This window comes from Leopardus geoffroyi, chromosome B3 (genome assembly GCF_018350155.1).
Source record: "Leopardus geoffroyi isolate Oge1 chromosome B3, O.geoffroyi_Oge1_pat1.0, whole genome shotgun sequence".
Classification (NCBI taxonomy): Eukaryota; Metazoa; Chordata; class Mammalia; order Carnivora; family Felidae; genus Leopardus; species Leopardus geoffroyi.
In genome coordinates this window covers 21,722,190-21,734,240 of record NC_059337.1, presented here as the reverse complement: position 1 = coordinate 21,734,240, position 12,051 = coordinate 21,722,190, and the positions used below count along the sequence as shown (strand labels likewise).

At 55.9% G+C, this 12,051-nt stretch overlaps 1 protein-coding gene across 1 annotated transcript in view; it reads right to left on the bottom strand.

Moving 5' to 3' along the window:
* Positions 1–11,262, bottom strand: part of KLF13 (Kruppel like factor 13) — a 51,012-nt gene extending 39,750 nt beyond the window's left edge. The window contains exon 1 of the mRNA XM_045448889.1: positions 10,162–11,262. Within this exon, the coding sequence (XP_045304845.1) occupies positions 10,162–10,753 (592 nt within the window). The 5' untranslated portion in view covers positions 10,754–11,262. The remainder of the gene's footprint in view (positions 1–10,161) is intronic.
* Positions 11,263–12,051: the final 789 nt, after the last annotated feature.

Below are 12,051 nucleotides of genomic sequence, written 5' to 3'. Positions count from 1 at the left end.
GAGGAGGGGAAGCAAGGAGCAGGAGGTGGTGGTGGAGTATGAGAAGTGAGGGCACACCAGGTTGCACACTCGGCTGGGTAGGCAAAGAGCTTCCATGCACCTGGCCTCATCCAGGCCCCCATACCAGACTGTCTGCCCCAGTGAAAAAGGTCAAGGGCAGAATGGCCTGAGAAGGAGAACTCCACCAGGGACCTGGACTGCACACCCTCCAGCTTGGCTCCTGGGTCCCCACCCTATCCAGCACATACTACTCCCTCCTTCTCTGCTCTTGCAAGGCCCTGGCTTTGAGGTGATACAGCCCCACTGGGGGTCATGAAGAAGAAACCATCCCTGCTGCAGCCTGTACCACCTGGCCAGATGCCTTGTGACTGGCTTACTTCCAAAGGAACAATCTCCTGAGCTTTGGGGGCAGCTGACAGTGCATGCGCACGCGCGCGCACACACACACACACACACACACACACACACACACACACACAGAGGTACACACATAAATATCTGTCTTCTGAGGCCATGGTGCAGTACTGAATGTGGGACAGGAGGGCCTGAGTGTAGGAAGGAGTCTCAGCTCAGATTCAAGGAGACCAGTGAGATCAGGGAAAGGGAAATGAAAGTGGAAGTTTTTCAAAGGCTAAAGTTAGTACACTTCAGAATGAGGCAACCCATCCAAAGCAAAATGCTAACATGTAACACCCACCAACCATCAAGGAAGAACAGCTTCAAATCAGAACCTAGAAGAAGCTGAGGCTGGATTTTCTTTGAGACCCAAAGACCTAACAGCAACTCAAGACAATGACCTTTGTGCTCACCACCAGGACAGCATAAGGCCTCCGATGGCAGACCCTAGCCCCACCCCAACAGAGAGGGCATGGCATAAAATTCTGATACTACATCTCCTCAGGATAAAAGACAGCATCCTACAAAGCCCCTGGACCCTCCTCTTCACCCCAGAGGCCTATGGCCAATCAGCAAAGTAATTTTAGAAAGCAGGACATGCCATGCAAGCAGCCAAAAAGATGCACTCTGGAAAAGACTAAGAAACCTTGGGAAACTGCCCTTAACACACAGGGCTGCAAGCAGGAGTCCCTTCTGGGTCCCCACAGGCTGCTATGAGGGGCCGCCTCCTCCACCACACCATTCAGAGACAAAAATGGCAACTGATGAATAAGCACAAGGAAATCCAGAATGTGAAGCCACTGGAAGGAGCAGGCAAGATCTCCATGATGGGATGGACAGGACCAGTGCATGGTGTCTCCAGGGCCCAGGTCCCCACCTACCCCGCCACCCGCCATTCAGTATTCCCGGACCACGTAGGGGTGTGGGGAGAGACATGGGGACCACAATGAATAGTGGACAAACCAGATGTGGCCAGTCGAGGGAATGAGGCCAACAGGCAGTAAGGCAGGGAAGCAGACAGCAGAATGTAAACTAAGACAACAGACTGCTAAGTAGCCAGATTGTCCATCACTTGTTACAAGGGCAACTATGTAATTAAAAAAAATAAATTAACATTTATTATTTCTCCTTCAATGAAAATACATTTGAGTTTGTTACCGGTAAGATGTCTGAGGTGCACCCATGGTGCCAACCCCCAGTTCCCAGACCCTTCCCTTAATCCCAGACATGGTCTTGAACAACTAGCACAGCCAATGGCCCAGGTCAAACATCACTCTGTGCCAAGGACACACCTGGGCGCCTAGGCCCCTGCTTCTCTCCCCTAAAGGGCTGAGCTCTAAGGCTCAAGTATGTCTCTTCTGTTTCCTCTCTTTCCCAACACTTCCTTGCAAAAACCTCTATTCTTGATCTGCCATTAACTAACTTCTACCTCTAGCCCCAAACCAAGTTCCCTTTATCCTTTGTGTGTGTGTGTGAGCAAGCATTTATACCATAAAAGAGAGTTAAAGACAAGTGAAAAAGTCAGAGAGGAAGTGTACAGGGTCCTACACATACTCAAGGAGAATGACATCAGTCCTACTAACACAAGAGTGTCAGAAGGCCCCAATTTAGGCCCTTGACCACCAGCCAAGCTGTCTAGCCATCGCCTTGCTGATACCCCTCCACGTCGATGTGGTGGTCCTGGGTAGGGAGCAGGAAGCCCCCTGAGCTCCTCTAAGCCCACTTCATCCTCTCCCCATTCCCAAGCTTCCTTCCAACTGGCCCCATGTTTGCAGGAGACAGCCATGTGCCAGAACTCCACCTTCAGAAGCTCCTGGGACAGGAGCCCAACAAAAGTACTGAACCATGTGCTCTCTGGTGAGTGATTTTTAATTTGGGCCCCTATTTCTTGCAAAGCTCTTCCATGATGTTCCCTGGGCTCTAGCTCCAAGGCGATGAGCTTGTACCCTGTGCTCAGGGGACCATGGGTCACCCATCCATGCAGGAAGGCCACACCCCTGTGGCAGCAGCACAGGGACATTTAATCTGAGGCATCAAGCCTCAGTGCTTTTCCAAACAGGTCACCTTGGGACACACTGGCCAATCGCCACGGAGTGTGGCCAAGTTCCTGGTTAGCAAGTATTTTTGTGTGATGAACTTCAAAAAAGAAGAACAATAAACAGACGCCCCCACCCCCAACACACACACCCCCAAAATAAAAACCTGTACCCTCTGTTCTGTTTGTCCAGGATGATGTTAGTTAAAACTATGGACTGGTCAAGGCTGCTCCCCCGACCATGCACACGATGTCCAACAGCAAATGCGATAATGTCCAGGCCCTGGGGCAGAAGGGGAACAGGAGCTGAATGGAAGGCACACCAGTGCCAGGGCACACTAAAAGGGGCAAGGGGGATAGCAGGGCAGATGACCAACCTCTTTATCACAGCCTAGTTTCAGCTGAGGGGACTCCATGCCTCCAAGAAGGCTGACTGGCACAGGGCTGATCCACAGATGATGGAAGACGGGATTGAGATCAAACTGAGTAAATGAACCAGAATCACAGGTCCCATGTAAAGGGGGGGTCCCATCACAGGTTCCGGGCTTGGATGCAACATCAAACCAGAGAGCACATTTACGTGTGTGTAAGTGTAGCCAAATGACAGAGCTTTTGGTTGGGTGAAGATTTCTCTGTCTTACATCAAGTGCCTAGTGTCAAGTCACTGTCAAAAGAGTAAAAAATTAGCATTTGAGTCTCCATTATATTGACCTAGAACAGGGGAAGGCCTTCCAGGCTCAGGGTCCCCCCCAGGGGCCATGGCAGCCAAACCCCCACCACCCCCATCCTAGTCCCATCACAGCAGTCACTTCTCAACTGACAGGCTGGAGACAACACTTCAAAGTTTATTTCCATTTTGATGGGAAGTTGACTTCTCAAGAAAATGACCCCACTTGGTGCTATGAAAGGGAAGTAAAACAGGCTTGGGTGTGCGAACTTAGATCAATATTTATTTTCTTCTGGAAAGCATGTAGAGACCCACCAAGATCCTAAGGGTATCACTGGCTGCAGGCCAACGCCCGCCCCCCCCCCCCCACACCAGGCCTGGGGGATGGGTCACCTGTGGCCACAGAGCCAGGGTGAGCTAACTAAAAAAAAGGCTATAGGTACCATCTGGAAAGACTTTCATTCAAAATAAAATCAGGGCGTGTTGTTTGTTTGGGAAGGGAGCTCCTAAGACTAGGCTGAGCTGTCCTTTGACTATAAAAGGACTTCCAACAGCAGGACCCAGAAATGCCAGCACTTGTCCAGTCAATGGACTTGTCCAGTCGGAAGATGAAACAGAAACCTACCAGGTGGACCAGACAGAAGGGGGCTGAACAGAGATGGGCAGACACTGCACCTGCACCAACACAGCACCTGGCTGTACATGCAGGACCAGCAGCACCCTAACCCTCCAAAAGCCCAGTCTTGGAGTGTCACCCTACCTACCAGTTACTTATTATCAGGAGGACTGTGTCCCTTTATAGTGAAGAGACCTGGCAGACGCCACTTTAACCACGTACGTGATCCAGCAATCAGACAACCTGACCACATGAGCCCCCACTGTGGTGCTTGCAAGTGCCCAACATTATATGACCTGTGTCGTATTTCCCACCAAAAACTGTTTATGCTAAATCTAATCAGGGGGAAGCAATCTGACAAATCCAGACTGTGGGATGTTCCACAAGACAACTAATCTGGATCCCTAAAATGCCAATACAACAAAAGGCCAAGACTGTCCCAGACTAAAGGAAACTAAAAAGACATGCCAACCATACACAATGTGTGATGAACTGGATTCCAGACCCTACATGGGACATCTTGGCGATCATTAGAAGTGAATATGGACTGTATGTTACACAATATGTACTATTTAAAGAGAGAGGAGAGATAGGCAAGGGAGAAAATACAGTAGAGAAAGGGAAAAAAAGGATAAAAATAAAAGGGTGACAAATATTTAACTGAGGAGTCTAGAGGAACGTATGAGCGTTCACTGTATTACTCCCTTAACATTTCACAATAAGAATTTGTGAGGGAAGCAGTGTGCTTGGGACAGGAAGACTTCTAAATACCAGGAGGCACCTGCCCTCCCCTGGAACACAGGTCCAGGCAGGAAGAGCAGCCAGGCACAGCGGGCAGACCCAAACTCAGAAGTGTGGCTGCCCAGGCACAAACCTCAGCTCCCCCTTCATTTGCTGTGTGACTGTGGGCATATTTCTTAATCCATCTGGGCCTTGGCATCATTATTTGAGGACTAGTAATAACAACAGTACCTATTTCATAGGGTCCTGTGAAGATTAAAAAGCTTATGAGGAATGAATGCAAACAGAACAATGCCTGTCCCTAGCAAGCAGCCTGCTATTAGATACAACAGAGAGCTGAGTGTATCATCCCTGAAGTTTTCATTTCAAAAATGAGTTTAACTGCTTTCTTAAAGCATAAACCAGACACACTTTAATAGTGCCCTGATATGTCAAGACCGCTATTACAAATGTCAGTTATTATAGAATGCAGGCCTAGGGGACTATTGAGGAGGACTACAGGCCCCTCCACAAACAGCGCCACATTCGTTCCAGCAGTGTGGCTGGGTTGGGTTTCTTGAGTTATAGATTTAGATACACGTGCATACACACACATATACATATTAATAACTTGTTGGCTTATTTCCTTCCTTGGTTGTAGCTGCTATCTTATCTCCCCTTTCCCCTTTTAACTTGCTACATCTAGGAACCTAACGACCAACTCAATTCAGAATAAGGTCAAAGCAAACAGGCCCTTACAGTCTCGGGGCTGTCATGAGCTCATTTCGGTGAGCAGACTTCACAGTGCCAACTCTGAAGAGGTGGGGCTGTCTTCCAGATTTGAAGCCTTGCACATGGTACCTCTGGTTAAGTCAAGGGTGGTCCTGTCAGATTGCTCACACAGGAAGGGCTCCAGCCCTCTTTTAGCCAGGGGAGGGACAGTTTCAAAAGGCATCACATCAGTCCCTCCCCCAGTGCCAACAAGCCAGGAGGCACTTCAGGGTGCGAGGGCACAGCTGACTGCTGCAGGGATTGAGCCCTTACCCAGGCTAGGCTGCAGGGTAAGCCAAGTAAAGATGGCAGGAGAGGGACACCTGGGTGGCTCAGCAGGTTAAGTGTCCGACTTTGGCTCAGGTCAAGACCTCGAAGTTTGTGAGTTCAAACCCCACATCAGGGTCTCTGCTGTCAGCACAGAGCCTGTTTCGGATCCTCTGTCTCCCTCTCTCTCTCTGCCCCTCCCCCCTCAGTTCTCGTTCTCTTTCTCTCTCTCTCTCTCTCTCAAAATAAGTAAATAAAATTAAAAAAAAAAAAACAAAAAAAAAACAGATGGCAGCAGGAGAGCTGGTCATGAGCCGTGAGAGAGTAATGGTGGTTTTAGGGTTGTTTTAAATGTTCTCAATATGATGATCTCACATATGCAAAAGAAGAACTGGAAGAAGTAAAAAAAAAAAAAAAAAGAAGTCAGCAACACAGCAGAAACTTCAGTACTGGGGAGACCAAGACCTCCATCTATTTCCTTTAAAAACATAATGTGCTATTTCCTTTAAAAACATAACATGTCTTTTAAGTTAACATGGTAACTCCACAATGCATGTAAATGCTGTCTACACTACTATCAATAACACTGCCAGGTCTCAATCCTACAGAAATGCCAGCTCCTCTGCACCAACACACATACTGGATTCTACTGCCACAGGCATGAAACGATAAAAAATGAGAAGGCAACATAACTATCCTTTCAAGATAAAGGCTAAACAAGTTGTGGTACAGTCACGCAGCCACACCTGGGAATACCATGCAGCCCAGATAAAGAACGAAGGTGCCTTGTTAAATAAGCACACAGAAAAAAAGCCTGTGGTAGAATATATTTGCTAGGATCCTACATGTATAGTTTTCAGATGTCTGTGTGGATGCACACGCATGCATACATGCAAATCCACTAAAAGGGTCTGTAAAGGGAGACACCAACAGGAGGTGATAGTGGTTAGCCAGAGGAAGAGAAGGCTGGCACATTCTGTCTACACACTTCTGCATTGTTTGAAGTTTCACAACTGGCCCACTGGCAGCCTGGGACTATGAGGGAGACGGGACGGGACCCACCAGTGTGGATGTGTCCCGAACAAAGTGCTGGCCCTCTGCCAGCATGGCTTTGCCCTGGGTGAAGGAGATCCCCGCCACTCACTCCCTGACAGGCTGCCTGTCCAAAGCAGCTGCACTAGGAAGCACCTTCAAGGGGTACATGGGAGGAATGTGGTTAGAAACCAGGCTCTATAGCCAGAGTTTGTGTTGGGGGAGGGGACCTAAATACCCTGAATACCCTGCCCCAATAATCTCACTCATGATCAAATCCCTTGTTTGGTGGCTAAACTTCAAACTAACCCCACCCAAATTATTACAGGAAATGGCTGAGAATGCAATCTTAAGTCTACCTCCACCTCCAAAAAGAGGGCCAGGTGACTAGGCATGTCTCTGGATGTCTGCAGGAGGGAGGGGCTGTACACAACACAGTGCCCCCCTTTCCAGCAAGGCCCCCAGAGCTGCTGAAATGGGCCCAGCTCATGCAGCATGCAATTGGATTTTTAGCTCCCAGTGCTGCAGGGAAAACAGGGCACAGAGACATTCTGAAAATGATTCTTTGCGGGAACAAATAGGTAGGAATGTATTCAAGGCACCTCTGCCAAGAAAGACTGAGTGGCCATTACTGCTGGGGACCCGCCAAGCCCCACCACTCCAGACAACAAGCAGGAATCTCCTGGCTGGCTCAGGTGGAGATCTGCCCTCAGAAGGCCAGAGGCCTTTCCTTCTCAAAGTCCTTGAATGTTCACATCAAAGCCCTTCAGCCTCCAAGAAAACATGTTCCTGGTCTTGCTACTCCCCAAGGCAAGACTTAGCAAATTCCCAGATCTGGGCTGGAAATTCTGATTAGCTAAATAATAAGTGCCTTGGGGGGGGGGGGGGGGAAGCAGCTTGGGTTGCAAAAATGTGAGTGTCTTTGTTTGATCACGTGTTTGCTTAACATCAACAATTACCTAAATGTGACAGGGTAATCAGTCCTCAGGACACTGCCACACAACTAAGCAGGCCAGGCAGCTCTGGGAGATCGCAGCAGTCAGGGAAGTCCAGGTCTCCCCAGAGTCAAGGCTGAGGCTTGTACTTCCCAAAGGGTTCTCAAACACACAGCCTCATTTCCCACAGACCTTCCAAGTGGTCAGGCGAGACATGACCAAGCTGCAGGGAGGTCTGGGGACCCGTCCTTGGTCACAGAGCTAGACAGAGCAAGTTGTGAACTGCCTTCTTGGCTAAAGTGATTTTGATATTCACCCTCTGCCATGAAATTGCTGCAGGTGGGTGGGTTGGGGGGTGGGGGGTTGCTCCTAGTGGAGTAGAGGGCCTGGCATGACCTGAACCATTGTCGGCAGAGACCCCCCAGAAAGCTGCTGGAAGCACACAAACCAAACCACAGCTATCTCAGAACCGGGGGCTGCTGCTCAGGTCTTCCCAGGGTAGCGTGGCCCCTTGGTCACCCACTGTGGCCTGTGGGCTACCCTTGTCTCCTCTACGAACACCAGTTAATTATGTTCTGCACACTTGGGGGCAGGCTGGAAATGGGCTCCCTAGTCATGCCCTCCACCAGAAGCTGAACCAGACTCCCTCCAGAGGTGAGTTTTTGGTTCATACATCAGATTCACCTGGGGCACCACTTAAACTGTAGTGTTTGGCTGAAGGTCAGTATTTGGGACCTGGAAATCTACATCTCCTCCAGAGGTAGGGCCTCATGTTTCTGCACACAGGGATGGCAAGCCCCGTTCCCTGCTCTTAGACACAGCACACTACAGTCAGAGTGTTGGTTCCATCCTCTTCTGTTTGCTTCGGGTTTCAGAGCACCCCCAGAGAGGCTGGGTTCCACCCCACTGAGGGAGACCCGAGTTCTCATTGCCTAGGAGCAATCATCTAGCCAAGGGGCCCACTCAGGAACACTACAGCCTGGATCAGGGGGCAAGCAAACCCAGACGCTATCCTCCAGCTAAGGCCCCCATCCAAGCCTGCCCGGTCCGTGACAGCGAGCCCCGGACCTCAACCAGCCCCTCCACAATTCTCGAACCCGACTAGCCGAGTGGAAAGCCACCGTGAAACAGGATGCAGAGAGTCTCCTATCCTTAAATTACCTGCCCTGTACTGGCCTCGCCCCCGCAAGGAGGTCCTCGAGCCACGCCCCATGCACTGCCCCCGCCCCCGTAATCTGGGTGCTACAGGATCCGAACGTAGTTTGGCCCCTCCTCCACGGCCACACCCACCCTGGCAGTAAGGTTCCCAGTCTGAACCAACACCCCTACACTAACCCCACCCCCTATCTCGGTCCACACACCCTAAATTCCGACTGAGAATGAATAGAATGGCCCCGCCTTCACCCTCGACCCCACCACCGGCCGAGCCATCTGGGGCGGCCACACCAAGGGACCAAAACCGCGGGGCAGCTTCTGAGGTAAAGGTTTGTCTGAGATCCGCTGGCCTTGACACCTGCAGACCTGGAGACAGCTCAGTTCCAAATTTACCAGGAGACGGGGGTCCTTCAGCTCCAGGGTCTTCAGGACTGCAGTTTTTAGCTAGCTTCCGAACTATTGTACAAATGTGAAGTCTAAATCTTTGGTAACAAGGAAGGTAACAGTATATTTATACGGGTTTTTTAACCTGCTCCAAATGCGAAAGAATTAAGTGTACCAGAAGACTTAACGTGAGCCCAGAGGAAATACACAATTCTTTAAGCCAAACTGAAAGAGAAAGGTTACCATCCCTTAAAACATTGTTCCCACCTTTGTGTTTAAAAAAAGAAAAAACAACTACGAGGTCCCCGGTCCGCTGAGGCCGCCCGTCCCGGTGCTGGTGCCGCCCGCACGCATCCGGCACCCGGCAGGTGAGAGCAGGGCCGGGAAGAGGGAGGCGCACACGGCCGGCAGAGAACAGGGCGCTCCTTTCTGGAGAAAGCGCCCCCAGGCCGAGGAGCCCCCTCGGGTCGGGCGCGCCCCCGCCGGCCGGATGGGCGGGGCTCCCACAAAGAGCCTCCGGCGGGGAACCGGGGCCGCCACCCGCGTCGGCCGCCGCTGGCTCTGGTTTGGACAAATTAAACCTTAGAGCGCTGGAAAAATTACAGGAAGAGGAGAGTGAAGAATGTGCCGAGTGGCTGGAGAGAGCCCTGTCCCCGCGTGAACTTCGCCCGCCGCTCGCCCGGGCCGGGCCGGGCGGGTCCCTCCCATCCCGAGCGCGCGCCCGGCCGGCGAGGGAGGGGCCCGCAGGGGAGGGGCCGGCGAGGGCACCCCGCCCCCCCCGCGGCCCCGGGGCGCCCCCACCGCCTGTCTCCCAGAGCAGCACGCGCGGCCCCCACCCAGCTCGCCCGCACCTGCTCGCGCCGCCCCCCGGCCTCGGCGGGGTCTACGCCCGCAGCCCAGATGACGACATCCGCCCCCGCGGCCCCGCCCGAGAGTGCCCGGGGAGGGGGCGTGCCCGGCGGGGGCGCGGTCGCCGGGTGGGCGCCGGCTCCTAGCTCCCGGACCCGCCTCGCTCGGCGCGCGAGGCCGGCCGCGGGACCGTGTGGCGGGGGGGAAGGGGCGAGGCCCCGACCGTTCCCGGCCCCACCGCCCCTCGCGCCCGGCCGGCGGCTCCGGGGGCGTGGCCCGGTGGCTTGCGCTGTCCCCGTCCGCGCGCTCTGGGCGCCCGGGCGGCCCTACTGACCTGTGTGAGTTCTCAGGTGCGCCTTGAGGTGCGAGGATTTCCCGTAAACTTTCTCGCAGCCCGCGTAGTGGCACTTGTGCTTTCTCTGCGGGGATTCGAGGTCGGCGCGACTTCGGCCCCGCCGGCCCCTTTGTCTGAGGCCGGGTTCGCCGCTCCCCGCGGGCCCTGGCTCCCGCTCGGGCTCCAGCCCCGCCTCGAGCTCGGCCTCGGGCTCGCTCCACGCGGGGCTGAGGGGCGCGGCCGCCGCACCTTCGCCGCCGGGGCAGGCGGGTTCGGGGGCGGGTGGCGGCGCAGGCGGCAGGCGGCAGGGGGTCCTCGCCTTCCGGGCCGCGGCGCCCTCTCTGCGCTCCGCCGGGGCGGGCGCCGGCGCTTGCTGGTTGAGGTCCGCCAGGATCCGCGCCACCACGAAGAGCGAGGCGCTGTCCTTGCCGTCGCGGCGCTCCTCGACGCGGGGCAGCGTGGCGGCGACAGCGGCGGCCGCGCCTTCGGGTCCGGGCTCCGGCCCTTCCCGCGGCCCGTGCACAACCGCGCGGCTCGACATGGACACGAGGCACTCGGCGGCGAAGTGGTCCACATAGGCGGCGGCTGCCATGCTGCGGTCTCCGGCCGGCGGGCCGGCGGCACTGCTGGTCGCTGCGAGTCGTCAGCGGCGCATCCGCACCCACGGCCTACGGAGAGCGGGCGGGGGGCGGGGGCGCGGCGCGCCCTCTCCGCGGGCTGGGCTAGGCGCGCAGCCGCCTCTGCCGTCACCCGCGCGGCTCCGCGTCCGCGAGGCGCCCGCCCGGCCGGGCACCAAAGAGTGAGCGCATGGGGGGCGCGGGCCCGTGGGGTCCCCGCGCGGTGTCAGAGGCGGCCTGTCCTAAGGATGCCGAGCAGCGACGTTAGTGACTGTCTCGCCAAGTCGCGGCCGCAGCCTCGCCGCGCATTGTGGCAGGCGGGACAGCCGCCGTGCGCGCCGCGGCTCGGTGTGGGCGGCCCGGCCCCGGGGGTGGGCGGGGCCGGGGCCACATCTGGACCCGACGTCAGCCCCCAGCCACATCCTGGCGGCGCAGGTTACAGGCGGCGGCGGCCGCGGGGAACTGCGCGCGCGGAGGGGGCGGGGATCCCAGAGCGCGCACCGTCAGGATACAGCGGTCGCGCGCCCGCGCCTGGGGAGGGGGCGTGGCCTAGGGCAGGGGCGGACGCCGTTGGTTCGTAGGTAGGCGGCCGGACCAATCCAGGCCGCAAGAAGGACCGGCCCGGCCTCGGGGCCTGCCCTCGCCAATGGGCGTGCCCTCTTGGCCGGCGGGAGGAGGAGCGGAAATTTGAGCCGGGAGCTGGGCACGCTGACGCAGGACGTCCGAGGGCGGCGGGCCGGGGCGTGGCTGCGCGGGGGCCGTTCTCCACCCCCCACCCCCAAGCATCGGGGAGCCCGCGGGGGCATTTTCCTGCCAGGGCTTCTGTGTGGTGGCGGCCTGGAACCCCGGCGTGAAAGTGAGCCCTCGGCAGGGCGTCCCTTTGTCCCTCCATCCCTGCCTGTGAGGGGCACCAGGGATGGGTGCGCCTCGGCGAGGCTCGCCTCCGCTTCTCTTCCAGAGCGACGTTTGCACGGCGGGGAGGCGTGTCCGCTCAGGCTGGGCGCGAGGCAGCAGGCCTGGCCTGGGGGCGGAAAAAACTCTTCGTGCACCCCGCCGCAAGAGGGTTCCTGGGTGGCCGCGTCTCGAGACCCATGCCGTTCGCCCCCTCCGTGCTCTTTCTCTCCTGAGCTCCGGGCAATGGTGCGGCCAGGCTGGGAGCGAGGTCACGGGTGGGGCGGGGCCTCTACCGCTGGAAGGATCGGCTGCTCCCCAAACTGGTCCCGGGCGGCTAGGGACCCGAAGGGGACCGCGCTGCCGGTGAGCCTAGGTCAGC